A 17,500-nucleotide genomic window follows, 5' to 3' on the forward strand; every position below is an offset into this window, starting at 1 on the left:
ACATGTACTGAAGCCGTTTATCCCAAGAGTTTAAAATGATCGGATAGTATGAGCGCCATAGGAAGGAAAGAAAGGCGAGACCCGTCGATCGAACGATATAAAAAATACGTACGGAGGAAGAGACGAGAGTTTGTTATCGCTGGTAATCTTTCTTCTGTTTGACCGAGCGTCGTCGGTTTCGAAAGGAAAGGCGATAAGTGATAGATAGGTAGTAAGTATGATAGGTAGGTTGGTAGGTGGGTGGATTGGTAAGAAGGTAGGTTGGCCGAACAAGATAGTCGAGGAAGAGGATCGTAAAAGATCGTAGAGATCGTAGAGAATGCGTTACTGAATCAGCTGCTGCTGTCCGCATCTGTCGTTGGAGGTGGTGACGTTTGAGGTGGTGGCAATGGTGGTGGAGGCGGTGGCGACGACGGCGGCGACGGCGGCAACGGCGGCGGTTGGCCCGGCCTCGAAGCGATGAGCAAAGGATCGCTGAAACGTCAGCGGTATTCCTGCTTGCTAGTAGGCGGCAGGATGGACGGTTAGTCACTGGGGCGGCAGTCCGCTAGGTGGTTTGAACTCGCCAGCCACGGATACCCCGTTCGTCTGACCGGGGAACTGTGCAGTCGATACCGGCGGCTGATGATTGAACGCGGGCGCGTAACACTGAGGAAAGTATAGCTCGGGCTTAACAACGGTAGGTGTAAGGCCGCGCGGTACCGGCACGGGTCCTAAACCGGTAGGCGTACCGGGTGCTTTCGCGTCGCTGCTCGAGTTCCTACGCACCTTTGCCGCGTGCGGATTCATATGGTTGTCGATGTGCTTCTTAACCTCCGGCTCGGTCGCGAATCGTCGCCTACAGTTTGGCATTGGACAGCAAAACGGCCGATCGCCCTGATGTGTACGCGTGTGCTGGTCCAATATCGCCTTTTGACGAAAGTCCTTGCCGCACTGTTGACACTTGTACGGTTTCTCGCCTGTGTGAATGCGCAGATGCTGATTAAGAATAGTACGCTGTCGGAAATTACGGCCGCAGTAAACGCAACCGTATGGTTTTTCGTTCGTGTGAATGCGCAAATGCTGAGTGAGGTGGGACTGTTGCCTGAACCTCTTGCCACACTCCGGACAGGGATAAGGTCTCGACTCGATGTGTATGCAACCGTGCTGTAGTAGAGTCGACTTTTGTTTAAACTCCTTCTGACAGATCGGACAACGAACGTAAAGAGGCATTCCCGCGGAACGACCGTGCTGTATCACGTCCGGTAGGCAGCTCTTGCTACCCCCTTGCTGTTTTATATATTGTAGCGCGCCGAAACTGCTCGAACCACCGGCACCGAACACCGCGTGATTACCGCCTTTCGGGTCTTTGAAGTATGCCGGATACTGGATGGAATTCGCGTCTGGCGCGGGACTAAACGCACCCGACTGCGTGTCCGTGTCGCCGAAAGTCGAGGCTACCTCCTCCTTGCCTTCCTCCGGTGGAAACGGTACGTCTTGCGGCCAAAGCGTCGGCGTCATCCCGTTCTTGAAGATGAGATGCGGGCTCACGTCTGAAACGAGAACGTTACCTTCGTCATTTGGATTCGCTCATCTCTCCCATTATCTTAGAACCCTAGGAACGTTATTCTCCATAAGCGTAACGCGTCGAACCAGAGATCCGATAATAATTCGCGTTCGTACGAGAAGACAAGAGGCTTATGTTAGAGAGCGGGAGAGGGATACGGATAGGTAGGTAGATAGGTGGGCGGGCGGGCAGGTGGGCGGGTGGTTGTCGGTTCTGGTTGGCTCGGTGTTCGGATAGACAAGGTAAAGTAAGGTAAGGTATAGAGTGGTAGTTTAGCAGCCTAAGGAATCCGCAAGGATTTAGCAAAAAGAGAGCTTTCTTTCTCTTCTCCGTTTCGCGGCTCGCTCTTGGATGCGCTCGACGAACGAAAGAAAGAAAGAAAGAAATAAACGAGAAAAAGAGCGAACAAATGAGAGAGACAAAGAGAAAAAGAGAGAGAGAGAGAGAGAGAGAGTGAGAGAGAGTGAGAGAGAGAGAGAGAGAGAGAAAGAAAGAGCAAGAGATGCAGGGTCGTTAGTCGTCCCGTCGTTAGAAACGATCGTGATACACGTTATGATGGTATAGCAAAGGTGGATGGGTTGCGACCGTGGGTGGTTGCGACCGTGGATGGACACCCCCGTTTGGGAGTCTGGGAGGCAGAGAGAAATGCTCGCCTTGGTGTGTGCGGACGTGCTGATTCAGGATCGCCTTCTGACGGAAGTGTTTTCCGCACTCCGGACATTGGTATGGCTTCTCACCCGAGTGGATGCGCAGATGCTGGTTGAGGATGGCACGCTGTCGGAACGTACGCTCGCAGTATACGCAAGCATAGGGCTTCTCGTTCGCGTGTATGCGCAGGTGCTGCGTCAGATGCGATTGCTGCCTGAACCGCTTCCCGCATTCTGGACACCCGTACGGCCGACTGTCCGTATGGATCCGCTCGTGCTGTAGCAGAGTCGACTTTTGCTTGAAGTCTTTGCCGCAGGTGAGGCATTTGAAGAGGCGTAGGTCGCTGTTAGCGCCTTTCGACGTTTTCCCACTTTGCTGGACGATGTCGGGTAGACCGGTCGCCATATTAGGCGCACCTGGGCTCGCGTACTGGTGAGCCTCGAGGCCACCGGGTCCGCCGTCTCCTTGGCCGAGGGATGTCAGCATCACCCCGGGTTGCTTCAAATAATGTAACGCCGAGAAACCGCCTGGCGTCAGCATGTGCGGCGGTACGGACGGTGACGGATGAGGCCTTGCCTCCTTGAAATAATGTTGTGGATATTGTTGGAGTTCCCCGGCACCTGGAAAGCAATCGCTTCGATCCACCTCATGTGGCGTCAATTGCTGCTGCGGCGAATGGTCCTGCTGCGATTGTTGCTGCTGCTGTTGTTGTTGCTGCTGCTGTTGTTGCTGTTGTACTTGCTGTTGCTGAACCTGTTGTTGCTGTTGTTGGGTCTGTTGTTGCTGCTGCTGCTGTTGTTGCTGTTGTTGTTGTTGTTGCTGAGAGGTGGTCTGATTAGATTGTATATCGTCCTCGGCCGGGGTTAAGGCTTGAGGCTCGGGAGGTGCCGAGGGATAAGGGGAGGGCACGGGGGAGGCCAACGAGGGCGGAGGACCGTTTTCTCCTTCGACGGGAGGACCACAGGCCTGCTGTGGACTACCGGACGAGGAGGAACCTTGCTGCTGTTGCTGTTGCTGTTGCTGCTGCTGTTGTTGTTGCTGCTGTTGCTGCTGTTGTTGTTGCTGCTGTTGCTGTTGTTGTTGCTGTTGAGGATACAGTCCCCCGTCCTGGAGAGATCCCGGCCCCGGGCCCCATTGCCCTTGGGGTCTCTCCATGTTGTCCTTGTACAATACGTAGGGCGCGCCAGTATCTGGAATCAGGCAATGCGAACGATCGTTCATGCTTACGTACACGTGTACGCGTAAAAAATACAGTCACATTACGAAATCGAACGAAATATTCCTCGTAATTGTTCAACGTATTTGATTGGATACGCGTTAAACGTTACCGATAAATCCGTATAAAAGCGAGATTTCTTTTTCTCTTTACAAATAACGCGATAATAACGTCGTATCTAATTTATTAACGCGATAGGGAGACAAAAGTTTTCGTCAAAGGCATGCTCCACTTTCGATTTGACCGCCGTACGAATTGCTTGCACGTTGCTTTTGCTAACACAATCATTTCCTCTAATACTTTCTTATTGTGAAAGGAATATATATATATATATATATATATATATATATATATATATATATATATTCATGCCTAATAACGATTTAATTTTTATACATACATACGATTCTATATCGTAATATTGGCTTTGATAAATATTCGACCAATATCATTTATTTGATATCGTCGTACGCGCAGAAGAGAGACGACGTTAAGCTTTTTTCACTACAAACGCAAACATTAAAAATAATGTAAAAACAATAAAGTTTAACGACAATATTCTTCGTTTCAGGAACGAATTGGCCACGTTCTTGGTCACGCATGAACTAATATATATCCGGTTTCGACGTTGCGAATTCAATGGTCCGTGTTATGCAGTACGACGAATCTACGAGATCATGAATAACTTAACAATCCTAGTTAATTTATCTAATCACTAATTTCAAGATTAATGTATTCCCACGGATCTATATTTAATAATGTTATCGAATATAAATTGCAGATAAAAAAGAGAAGAAAGACAAAAAAAAAAAAAAAAAAAGAAAAAAAAGAAAAAAAAAAGAAAAGAAAAAAGTAGAGACAGAAAAAAGAAGGGGAAAAAAAAAAGAAGTCTGTCAGCCGTATTATATAAACTTTGTCTTAAGAATAATAATATATGTTAATTATAGATACATACATATAGTATTATATGGATTTTCTTTAAGTCCCGATTACGAACATACATCGGCGGTGCAATTGACTTTTATCTCTTGACGCTATCGCGCGTGAACTCTCGTATATATTTAGTTACTTACTCGTAATGTATTTTTTCTCTCTCTTTTTCTTTTTTTTCTTCTTTTTTTTTTTCCCCCTTAGATTATACATATCACGACGTTCTGATTAAATAGAAAAAAATAATATGTGCACGTTATTATAGCGTTTTAAATTAAATCTGGCATATTCAATATATTATTAATAAAATTTTAATTATATATATATATATATATATATATATATATATGTATATATAATTTCTTGAAGAATTGTTTGTCTTAAAATATCTAATATCATTTTCTCAAATTATTTCGATTCACGAGGGAAAGTTTATCCAAATTTATTAATAAATTGTAACACTTTATATTAAAATAACAATTTTTGATCATTAAATTATCGTTTAATCGAAAGAAATCATTAATTGATCGAAATATAATAAACCGATATATGATACCCTTTTCTTTTTTTACTCCTTTTTCTTCTTCTTGATGTTGATCCTTTTTAATTTCTTTTTATAGAATTCTAACGATATCTCTTATATACGTATATATATATATATATATTTTACGATTAATAAGATCATCGGACACGCGTACCTAACTTACACGATTAAATCGACGACACTAAACTAATGAACTTTATCTTTGAATCTCTCTCTCTCTCTCTCTTTCTTTCCCCCTCCTCTTCCCTTTCCCCTTTCTCCCTCCTATATATGTAATATGTATATAATGTAAATAAGATCTCCGAGAGAAATCTTTATATTTCCTACGAGGATCCGACAAAAAGGAATTAAATACGTTCATCCTTTTTTCATACTATCATCACATATATATATATATATATATATGTGTGTGTGTGTATGTGTGTTATCAATCTTATTTTTTGTTTCTTTTTTTTTCTCCCAAATTTTTCTACTTTACATAAGTCTTTTGAAAACGTTTCATACTATGCAGGAGGAGGATCGAACGTTCCCAGATGATCTTAAATATTGATAAATCCTTTTTCGTAATTTTCTAAGCATGCGATTGGGCTTGCAGTTTTATTTGTTGGGGAGAAAGAAAAAAAAATGAAGTAGAAGAAGAAAAAAAGATCTAAACCTAAAAGACACTTCACGTAGGCAAGAGAGTAATCAAATTGTTTGTAAAAAAATTATCTGACCTACTTCGAATACTCTTTGAACGTGATCCAGTATAACAAGAATTTTTTTTATTAATATTGATATAATATCTGATGAATATAGTTAAGCAAATATATTTTGTCGTGTTATATATCAATCGTGTTATTTTACAAAAGGAGAAAGAAAATTAAGAGGACGAAGAAGAAGAAAAAGGAAAAAAGTAAAGAAAAGAAAAAGGAAAATTCCAATTCTATTGGATATTTAAGCAACTCGAATGAGAATTTCGTCGATACGAAGCGACGTGAGCTGTATAATCGTGATCTTATCGCTTGTAAGCCAGTTCACGAGTATATAACCTTCGGATAAGGTTGCTAGCTAGCGAATTTGATCGCATAATCTTAAGGGGATAAGCCCAATGAAAAATCATACTCTTTCTCTTTTATGTTATTTCAATAAGCTTATATACGCTTATGTATACACATATATATATATTTTTATCTTTTATATAAATAGTATAATAATAATAATAAATATAAATAATAATAATAATATATATATGTATATGTATGTATATTAATTAATAAAATTAATAAAGATATTATATAATATCTATCATATTAATATATATAATAATTGCGAATATAGGAAATTACGTATATTTGATAAAATATATCGATCGCTTTAATTAAGAAAAAAAAAGAAAATAAATAAATGAAGAAAGAAAGAAAAAAATAACATGAAAAATTCATTCAACGTTTCTTTTCTTCTATCATTTTCATTGAGTTTTTTTACGATGGGGGGAGGTGGGGGGAAGGGAAAAAAAAAACAAAAAAGAAGAAAGTAAGAAAAAAAGATAGAATATAATTTTTATCAATCATATATAATTCAATCAATTCAATGAAATTCTTTTCTTGTATCTTAACTTTGAAATCTAAAGCATTCGAATCGAGTAGGTTAAAATTTCGTAAGGAAAAAAGATTTGAAAATTTATATTCTTTCTATATTTTTTAAATGATCACACGAACATTCTCATCCTCGACTTAATATCCTTTCGTTCTGAATATATTTAGAAGAAAGAAAAAAAAAAAAAAAAAATAAATAAATAAATAAATAAATAAATGAAGAAGAAAAAGATAATGAAAAACAGGAAGAAAAGAAAAATAGAAAAGAGAAATAAGTAACTTTCATTGAAAATTTTATAAATTAATTAGAATCGGCTATTTAAAAATTTCATTTTGAACGAGAGGGGGAAGGAGAGAGAAAGAGAGAGGAGTTCCTATCATCCGACTTTTTTTTATACATCGATCACACTATTTCGAGACATTCAAAGTCAATTTTATAATTTTACCAAAAATAAAAGAGAATGAAAAATTACAACTAAAAAAAGGATACCTCGAAAAATGAAAGTAATATGATTTCTGTGATGATCGCCTAATAACCTTTTATAACGCTAATGATGATATCAAAAATAAAAATACAAAAAGAAAGAAAAAAAAAAAGAAAAGAAAACAGAAAGAAAAATAAAGAAAGAATGAAAAATTACAAATAAAAAAAATGGAGAACAAAGAGCAAACAAACGAAACGAAACAAAATAAACAAGTAAACAAATAAACAAACAAAAAAAAAACCAGCAGAAAAGAACATTCATATTGTCCATTATAAAGAATGATTTTGTTTCTTCTTTTTCCGTCAATAACTTTTTCGATTGGTCATCTCTTTTCTCCAAATAAAATAAAATAAAATAAAATAAAATAAAATAAAATAAAATAAAATAAAATAAAATAAAATATAATAAAATAAAGTAAAATAAAATAAAGTAAAATAAAATAAAATAAAATAAAATGAAATAAAATAAAATATAATAAAATAAAATATAATAAAATAAAATAAAACGAGTTTCGTGTATGTCGTTCGTTAGCATGTTCGTTCACGAAGATAAATAAGTATACCGATTTCGCGGTGAAGGTCGGTTTTCGATAGCCATTCTCCGTTCTCGAACGTCTTCCCTCCTCCACCCCTCTCACCCCCTCCTATTTCTACCAGTCGACTTTCTCTCTGCTTCGCTGCTTCTTTCCATCTCTCCCTCTCTCTCTCCCTCTCTCTCTCTTTCTCTCTCTCTCTCTTTTTCTTATTTCATTCGATTTTATCTTTCTTCGATCAGATTTAATGGAGAGGAAAAGAGGAAAAATAATAATAATAATAATAATAATAATAATAATAATAATAATAATAAAAATAATAACGAGCCGGTTTGCGAAAGAAAATTTTTTAAAGCCGCAGTAGACACTTCCCGTCGTTTATCGGAATATTACCGACTCCTACTTAATCATTATATCTGTATTAATCATCGACATACACAGAAAGAAAGATAGAGATAGAGATAGAAAGAAAAAGAGAGAGAGAGAGAGAGAGAGAGAGAGAGAGAGAGAGAAAGAGAGAGACATGTAATACGTCTAATCTTTTATTTCCGTTCGAATAGATATAGAGTTAGAATTTTTCTTCGTACTACGTTCACGTAGATTTAAAATTTTTATAACATTAAACGAAAATATAATAGACATATCGATCTATAAATGACATATATGTGAACGATTATAAATTGATTGATTGATATAAATTTGTAATTTAGATTAATTCTAAACAAGCGTGACATATTTTTATCTCCTTTCGAATTGGAATAAAGAGGAAAAAGAAAAGAGATAGAGAGATAGATAGATAGATAGATAGATAGATAGATAGATAGATAGACAGAGAGAGAGAGGGAGAGAGAGAAATTTCGAATTTTCTTAAATTTTTAACAAAAATATATATTGTTCGTCGATTTGATTGAGGAATATAAATTTAATAAAAATCTTAATGATCAAAATTGTTCTGAATAATTTATATTCATTAAAAAATTCCAATTATACATTCGTATCATTCTAAATATTTTGAATTTTATTATCTTGGTCAGATATCCCAATGTATAATCTCTACACTATATCGGAAAAAAATAAAATATATATATATATATAATATATTTATTCGTGTCAATTTTAATAATGATCATGATTTAATATAGCTAGGTCATATGTAAATAATATATTTGATTTTAATAAATACAAAAAAAAAAAAAAAAAAAAGAGAGAGAAAAAAAATAAGAAAAAAAAAAATAGAAAAAAGAAATGAATATCATTAAATCCAAAATTACAATTCAATGACTATAGAAATTTCCCATCCCTCGTTGCATTATTTACCACTATATCAAAATTTTAATGTACGCATACACACACACACACACATATATTCCTTTTTTTTCTTTTTTCTCCAAAAAAAAAAAAAATATGCGAGAAGTCAGATACACAGATCAATTTCATAGTAGATCGTAAACGATGCTTCAATAATTCATACAAATATAAATATCTATTGGATAGGTCAATAAAAGATAATGTTGGAATTATTAATAAAGTCTGGGCCAAAAGTCCTTAAGTTTAAAGAAGAAAAAAAAAAAAAAAGACCAAAACAAAAAAAAATCGAATTACTATTTTTTTTCCTCCCGCAAGACATTAACAGGCTAATTTTTTTTATTTTTCTTCCGATCTTTTTTCCTTTCCTTCGGATTGTAAGTCAAGTTTCTAGGTTTTTGGTTTAATAACATTTCGAAATAAAAATGAAAAATAAAACGAAAAAAGAAAGAGAGAGAAAGAAAGATATTAACTTTCGATGATTCGAGAAAGAATAATTCATTTTTTTTTCTTTTTTTAAATTAGACTTTTATGAGAAAAAAAAAAAAAGAAAAAAGAAAGAAAGAAAGAAAGAAAGAAAGAAAGAGACCTTTGGCATTAAGAATTAATATTTTCGTATTAAAAACAAATTCTGACATTCGACATTATTGACCAATCTGATATAATCGTATCTAAAGAATAGTTATACATACATACATACATACATACATACATACATACATATATATATATATATATATATATATAAATATTTTTTTTTCCTTATGTACACAGAAGTTAGTAGGAGTAGTTTAACTGGTGGTATATAGTCGATATAAGAACGGTGTATTGTTTGTTTGTTTGTTGTGGATACAATACAATGAGAAGAGGAATAAGAAGAAGATGTAGAAGATGTAAAAGAAAAAGAAAAAGAAAAAGAAAAAGAAAAAAAGATTATTGGAAGATGAGAGAGAAATATAGCAAAGGGCAATTGGTCGTTCTTTCGTTGTGTATAGTATATAAGTACTTCTTATTGGTTGTATATTGCCTCCGGCATTGTTACGCTCCTTCTTCTTCTTCTTCTTCTTCTTCTTCTTCTTCTTCTTTTGGGCGCGCATACAAACACCGTATCGGTCTTTGTAACCAAAAATAAAACCTTATTTCTTTCTGGTACATAGTTATACCGAAGAATTGAATTATTGTGTAACCGAAAAAGGAAAGAACGAGTAGATTTTGCGAGTAGAACGATCTTTTTTTAACGAAAGATAAAACAGATTCCTTTTAAGCGATACGTTTCTTCCGGATAAATAATATTTTATCCAATATTTTATCTAACCTTAGCATCCTTCTTTTTCTTCTACTTCTTCTTCTTCTTTTTCTTATCTCTCTCTCTCTCTCTCTATGTTTTTCTTTTTTAAAAATTTTTCTCCTTTTTAAATTATTGAAACAAAAAGTTTTTGGAATAATTTATACGAAGAACTTTTCTCTTTATAAATATATATATATATATATATATATTTTTTTTTTTTATTGGACGATAAGATGAAAAAAGAAAAGAAAAAAAAAAAATAAAAGAAAGAAAAGGAGGGAAAAAAAAGAAAGAAATTAAACGTACAAACTTTCAAATAAAACTTTCGATCTGACGAGATTTCGAATTATCTTTTTCTATTCTTTCTTTCTCTCTCTCTTTTTTTAGGCTACTAAAATAAGAAGGCCTTGAATGATTTATTTCTTTGATATTTTATATTCATCCCAAATTTGAGAATGTCCATTATTAATATACCACTTTCTCTTTCTGTTCTTTTTTTTTTTTTTTTTTTTTTATATTTCTTATCGATTGATAAAGTGACAAAAAAAAACAACTAAATATTCAAACTTATAAAAAGCATGTTCGATTCGATAAGATTACAAATGCTTTTTTTTTTTTTCTTTTTTTTTTGTTTCTTTTTTTTTTTTTTTTTGTAAATTACCAACAATAAAAAGATTTTGAATAATTTATATACTCGAAATATATTATAGTCATGGTAACTGAAAAATCCTTATTATTTATATGACCAATTTCTTTCTCCTTTTTTTTTTCCTTTTTTTTCTTTTTTTTTTTTCTTTTCTTTTTTTTTTCCCCCTATCAAAATATTATTTCCCGACAATCGATAAGAGAAGATGAAAAATAAACGCAGAATAAATATTTTATATACCGTCTTACGATAGAAATTCGTAAGAAAGTCGATACTTTAAAATGACAAATATCTATTAATGACAATTATTTCAGAATATTATATAGATAATGCACTTAAAAAAAAAAAGAAAAAAAAAAAAAAAGAGCTCTATAAAAACCAAAAAAAAAAAAAAAAGAAAGAAAGAAAGAAGGGAAAGAAAAAAAAAAAAAAGAAGGAGAAGTTCTAAATACACGGTTAGGTCGAAATATATTAAATGAATTTTCGTCTATAATAAAATCCGTATAATAAAATATAAATTATATGGAATTAATTTCACTGATAGATATCGCAAAGTGTACCGTATATGTATAAGAGAAAGGTTTTACTTTCTCGATTATATAGAAACGTGCATATATTTCTCTCTCTCAACCCCCCACCCACCCTCTCTCTCTCTCTCTCTCTCTCCCTCTCTCTCTCTCTCTCTGTATGTATGTATTTGTACACGTATGTATATCAACTTCGTTGCTAAGTTTTCGGTTGGTATATAATCATGTGCATATCGTTTTGAGGTCGATCAGCATCACGACATTCCTCTTGTTTCGAATATATATATATATATATATATATATATATATATATACATACACGACATGAAACTTAGGCCCAACAAGTTTGAACGAGAGAAAGAGAGGGGAGAGAGACGGTACCTGTCTCGCGATCCAATCGCGTTTTTCTAGCGACAGAATACGAAGAAGAAAGAACGTCTGAGAGAGCGAGAGAGAGAGAGAGAGAGAGAGAGAGAGAGAGAGAGAGAGAGGAGGGGGAGGAGCAAGAGGATGATGGTTGGTAAGTGAAGGAGAAGAGGAGAATAAGAGGAAAAGGATGAAGACAACGGGAGGGAAGGATAAGAAAGAGGAGGAAGGGGAGGAGGACGTGTTTCAGTCGGGGAATCCCTCTTGAATGACGTTTCGTCGGCATTACAACCGGTTTGCCGGCGTTAAATTTCTCGTCGAATCAAAATCGTCTGCTCGAGAGAGAATTATCTTTGAAATGGTAAAAGATTGAACGTATATCAGTACCTTTATGAGAAAAAAATGCGGCTAATCCTTCTTTTACACGAGATGGAGAAAGAAAAAGAGCGGGAGAAAGAGAGAGAGAAAGAGAGAGAGAGAGAGAGACAATGAGACAGAGAGAGGGAGAGAGAGAGAGAAAGATAGAGAGGTATAAATGAATAAATAAATAAATAAATAAAAAGATAGATAGATAGATAGATGGAGAGATAAGTAAATAAATAAATAGATAGAGAGATAGATAGATAGATAGATAAATAAATAAATAAATAAATAAATAAATAAATAAATAAATTGATAGGTAGATAGATAGATCGTGAGATAGACAGATAAATAAATAAATGGATAGATAGATAGATAGATAGATAGATAGGTAGAGTGTGAGAAAGGGAGAAAAAGGTAGATGGATAGAATGTATATGCGTATGTATGTGTTCTTGTGTTTGAAAGAGACAGAGAGAGAGAGAGAGAGAGAGAGAGGGCATAAGAAAGTTGAAAAAAAAAAAAAAAAAAGAAAAAGAAAAAAGAAATTGTTGCATAAAATGCGATGCATGAAATTCAACAAACGGATGCCGTACTTTAAAGAAGGAAAGAAAAAAGAAAAGTAGGAAAAGAAAAAAGGAAGGAGAAAGAAATGAAATGTTTAGAAAACCTCTCTAAGGAGAGAAGATACGCACGTATATTTTAGTTTCCTTCGCTTTATGAATTTTACAATGGAAACGGGAGAATTAAAAAAAAAAAAAAAAAAAAAAAAAAGAAAAAAAAAAAGAAAAAAAAAATGATCGATGTTAAATCGACGATCATCGTTCTTTCATTTTCGCCTGTATATAAATAAAAAATTTAGTTAACGCTGAAAATAATATTTGCGTAACGATGACGCAAATAATATATATATATATATATATATATATATATATATATATATATATATATATATATATTTATATATTTATCTGTGTGCATGTGCACGCATATGTCACACGATGGAGGAAAGAAGCGACCTTTTTTTCCTTTCTACCTTTTCCGTTCGACGAAACGGCCGACGTTTATTATAATAATCGTGAATTTCATGGAAAAATAATTTCGACACGTCGTACAAAAAACTATATAATTGTTTAGACGTGTAAATAATTACTGAAATCTATGGAGAGCTTGTTTCAACACTTGTATCCAATTGTGACGCGAATTCGACTCGGCTAATTATCAACGATCGATCTTTTTTTCTCTTTTTTTTTGTTTCTTCTTCTTTTTCTTTTATTCTTTTCTTTTTTTTTTTTCCAAATCGATTTTCTAACTCTCGATAAAATCTCTAGAAAATTAAACGTTAGATATATACAGTGAAAACTGTAAATTCTTTTTTTTTTCTTTTCCTTTTTTCCTTTTTTTTTTTTTTTCTTTTTTTTTTTGTTTTTGTTTTTTTTTTTTTCTTATGACGATGAAAAGCATAAAAATATTATGTGTATATATATATATATATAAAACACAATATAGATATAAAAATTATGAAAATATTTTTTAATAATTATATACATATATATAAAATTATTAAATCATACATATAATAAATATAAAATAAATATACATGATTAAAAAAAAAAAAAAAAAAAAAAAAAAAAAAAAAAAAAAAAAAAAGCAATCGTGATACAGCAGATAAATCACTTGATTGGATTTTTGCATTTATTACCGAAAACATTAAAATATTAAATTAAACGAGAGAAAAAAAAAGGAAAAAAAAAAGAAGATAAATAGAAAAAAGTTATATATATATATATACATATATATATATATAAAAAATCGATATTTATGTAAATACATACGTAGCAATTAATCAATCAATTTGCTTGAAAAGAAATTTACGATTCGATCTGGTCCTTCGAGGATCAGGATTAAGAAAATTACGTATGAGTTTTAAATTTCATATACATACATACATACATACATACACGCGTACACATACGCACACACATACACACACAGACACACATTATATTCGTATATCGTGTAAAATTGTACGGTTACAGAGAGGACTTGGAAAAGGGAATGGGAAGAGGACGCGTCAAAACCGATCGTACACCGTTTGACATCGAAGCACTCGAAGGACCTTCGATTATAACGCATAACTGACAGTACATGCTAGCTAGCTTGCTATAACAGGGGACACCTTTACTCGTGAGATGAGTGGTCGTGCTTGAAATTCCGTAACGTCGTCATGACCAATGAGAGAATGAACGATCGATCCTCGAAGAAACTTGAAAAAGCTCCTCTAGGAATTCGATTACAGGAAGCGAATCGATACGATTTTCCTTCGATTAATCGAATAATATCACTCGATTGTTTAATCTATAAATATGTAATAATATATAATCTTGTTCTTTTTTCTTTTTTCATTCTCTCTTCCGTTTCTCTTTACTTTCTTTTTTCTGTTTTTGTTTTTTTCTTCTTCCTCTTTTTTTTTCCTTTTCCAATAAAATACGACAGTAAATGATTTTAATATGTATGTACGCTAAAAAAAAAAAAAAAAAAAAAAATACACACACACCCACACACACACACACACACACACACACATATAACAATTTTACAAATTGCATATCGAAATCTCGGGATAATGTAAATAAAACATAGAAACGCGTACGTACGTTTTAATTATTTATAAACCTGAGATATATAAATTTTATATCATATATATTTTCTTCCCCATTTCTGCTCAAAAAAAAAAAAAAAAAAAAAAAAAAAAAAAAAAAAAAAAAAAAAAATTATATATACACACTTGTATAATAATTTATATCGAAGACAAAAAATACATGAACAAAATAAAATAAAAGAAAAGAAAAGAAAGGGAAAGAAAAGGGAATGAAATTAATATAAATAAAAATATGTAAAAATTTGTACCGCACGTAAATAATATTAAAAATCCACATTTAAATTATTCTAGAACGTCTCTTTTCCTTCTTTTATTTTCTTTTTTTTTTTTTTTTTTTTTCCTTGTTTTTGTTTCTTTTGTTCCATTCGTTCTCTACCAACTCTCCTGTGTCCCTCCTCCCTCCCGTATAACATACGAATTTAATTAGATGATAATTCATTTCGTCGTGAAAATAAACTTTTGCACACACACACACACACACACACACACACACACACACACACACACACACACACACACACACACTGATATACACTGTTGGAAGAGAGAAACATGGAACGATAGGCACCCGAAAGATTTGCCTGGTTTAAAACCAGCAAGGCCTTCTGAAGAAGAAAGTACAAGTAGTTTAATAGTCGAACTTCCGAGACTTGGAAACGTTTTCACCAAACTTTCTGCGAGCTTTCAAGTTTATACGGATCCACGGTAAAGCACATATCCGATAAAGTTAAGATTTCTTAGCCGGAACGCTGGACATACTAGATATATGTAACTTTTATATATAATAATATATACACGTACGCGCGCACGTGTACGTGTGTATATATATATATAGAATGAATCCGAAATTTTGAAGGAATTCAAAAAGCTCTATAACGTAATTTTATATATATATATATATATATATATATATATATATATATATATAAATATTTAATATTCTAGTTTCAGAGAGTCTGAGAAAGATTTGTAATTTTTCATAAAAAATAATCATCGATAAATATGATGGAAAATATTAAGGGAAGAAAAAAAAAGAGAGAGAGAGAGAGAGAGAGAGAAAGAAAGGGAACGAAAAAAATTAAGTACAATTTTCAGATTGAAAATATCGAAAGTTCTTCGAAGATACATTTTCATCGAGCTTATACTTTGTTGTGTATGAACAAAAAAGGAAAAGAAAAAAAAAGGAAAAAGAAAAAAAGAAGAAAAGGAAAGAAAAGAAAAAACAGAAAAAGAAGTAAGCGATTTTCAGTTTGAAAATATTGGAAATTTTTACATCGAACTTGTACGTAAATTTCATCGAAATTAAACTTATTTTTTCAATTCGAATGAATGACGTAAAGAACCGTTTTCTCGAGAGAGAAAAAAAAAAGAAAAAAAAATAAAAAAAAATAAAAAAAAAAAAAAATAAAAGAAAAAAAAAAGAAAAAACAGAAAAGGAGAAAGAGAGAGAAAAAGAAAAGAGAGTTGGTGCACGTGTCGTATGATATAAAAAAGAAAAAAAACAGAGGGAGAGAAAGAGAGAGAGAGAAGATAAAAAAAGTAGTTCTCTCTCTCTCTCTCTCTCTCTCTCTCTCTCTCTCTCTCTCTCTCTAGCAGAGCCAATCTCTCTTCTTCGTCTTTCCAATTTTAATTTGTCATTTAAATGGCTCCCTTTTAACGATAACCGAATATCATTGCAATTAGAACTGTAGAGCGATAGAAGTATTCTGTATCGGATTTCACGAGTAGCATCAACCAATCGAAATTGACCGATATCGATATAGTGTACCGATAATATATCTACGAACGGGTCCAATAATTTTTTTTTTCTTTTTTTTTTTTTTCTTTTTTTCTTTATTTTTACTATCGATATATGTATATCTATATCTACATATATATATATATATATATATATATATATATATATATGATTAAAAAAATGATTACCTCGTTGAACCATGTCGGAAGACAACTTATCTCGCGACTTTCATCTTCGACGTAAGTAAAATTTTATAATATAGTGGATTGATCAAAATTCAATCCTTAAACGGATTGAAAAGATCCGTACGTTATTTATAAAAAAAGAAAAGAAGAGGGAAAAAAAAAAAAATAATAATAATAATAAATTTTTTTTGGACTGATTTCATAATTTTAATTCTTTTTTATTTTTATTTATTTATCTCTCTCTCTCTCTCCCTCTCTCTCTCTCTCTCTCTCTCTCTCTCTCTCTGTTCTCTAATCGTAAAACTGCAAGTCTAAATGCAATCCTAAATTAATCGCCTCGCTAAAAGAAAAAATCGAATTGATATTTGAAATGTATCCAAGATAAAAAATTTTCATTTCACGTTTAGTAACTTTTTCTTTCGCCCATTCTGTGCTAATTAACGCGCAGGATAAAAAAAAAAAAAAAAAAAAAAAAAAAAAAAAAAAAAAAAGAAAGAAAGAAAGAAAGAAAGAAAGAAAGAAAGAAAAAAAACGCGGGAAATATTTTTTCTGATGGTTTTCGGGCGTTAAAAAAAAAAAATAAAAAGAAAAAAAAAAAGAAAAATTAGTTCGTCGAAATTCAAATTACCCCATTACGTTATGTTTATGCGAACTTTTTTTTTAATTGACTTCTTTTTCCTTTTTTTTTTCTTTTTCTTTTTCACTTTCATACTTTTTATTTTTAATTGATCAAATGTCTCGAAATTATTTCCAAACTATTTCTCGCTTATATTCTGGGAGGGCAGGGGAACGGGGCGGGGGTATAGAGTGAACCTACTTTTTATAAATATATATATAAATGTTAATCACGCGAGAGAGATCGAGAATGGCGTAGATTTATATGCGCGTTGCTTTATCTTTCCTTTTATTTTTTTCTTTTTCTTTTTCTTGTTTTTTTGGGGGGGGG

General features: G+C 32.8%; 1 protein-coding gene across 3 annotated transcripts in view; it reads right to left on the reverse strand.

Annotated features, from left to right (window-relative positions):
- Positions 1-17,500, reverse strand: part of LOC124426505 (zinc finger protein 497-like) — a 43,177-nt gene that overhangs the window by 2,404 nt on the left and 23,273 nt on the right. The window contains exons 2-4 of one of the 3 annotated variants that reach the window (XM_046968248.1): positions 2,200-3,384; positions 769-1,532; positions 1-648 (exon numbers count right to left, since the gene is read on the reverse strand). The exon at positions 1-648 is cut by the window's left edge and continues 2,404 nt beyond it. In XM_046968248.1, coding sequence (XP_046824204.1) covers positions 529-648; positions 769-1,532; positions 2,200-3,384 — 2,069 coding nt within the window. In that variant the 3' untranslated portion in view covers positions 1-528. Of the gene's footprint in view, positions 1,533-2,199; positions 3,385-17,500 lie in introns of all 3 variants that reach the window. The other 2 variants (XM_046968247.1, XM_046968246.1) reach the window with 2 other exon arrangements.

Source organism: Vespa crabro, chromosome 9 (genome assembly GCF_910589235.1).
Source record: "Vespa crabro chromosome 9, iyVesCrab1.2, whole genome shotgun sequence".
NCBI classification, from domain to species: Eukaryota; Metazoa; Arthropoda; class Insecta; order Hymenoptera; family Vespidae; genus Vespa; species Vespa crabro.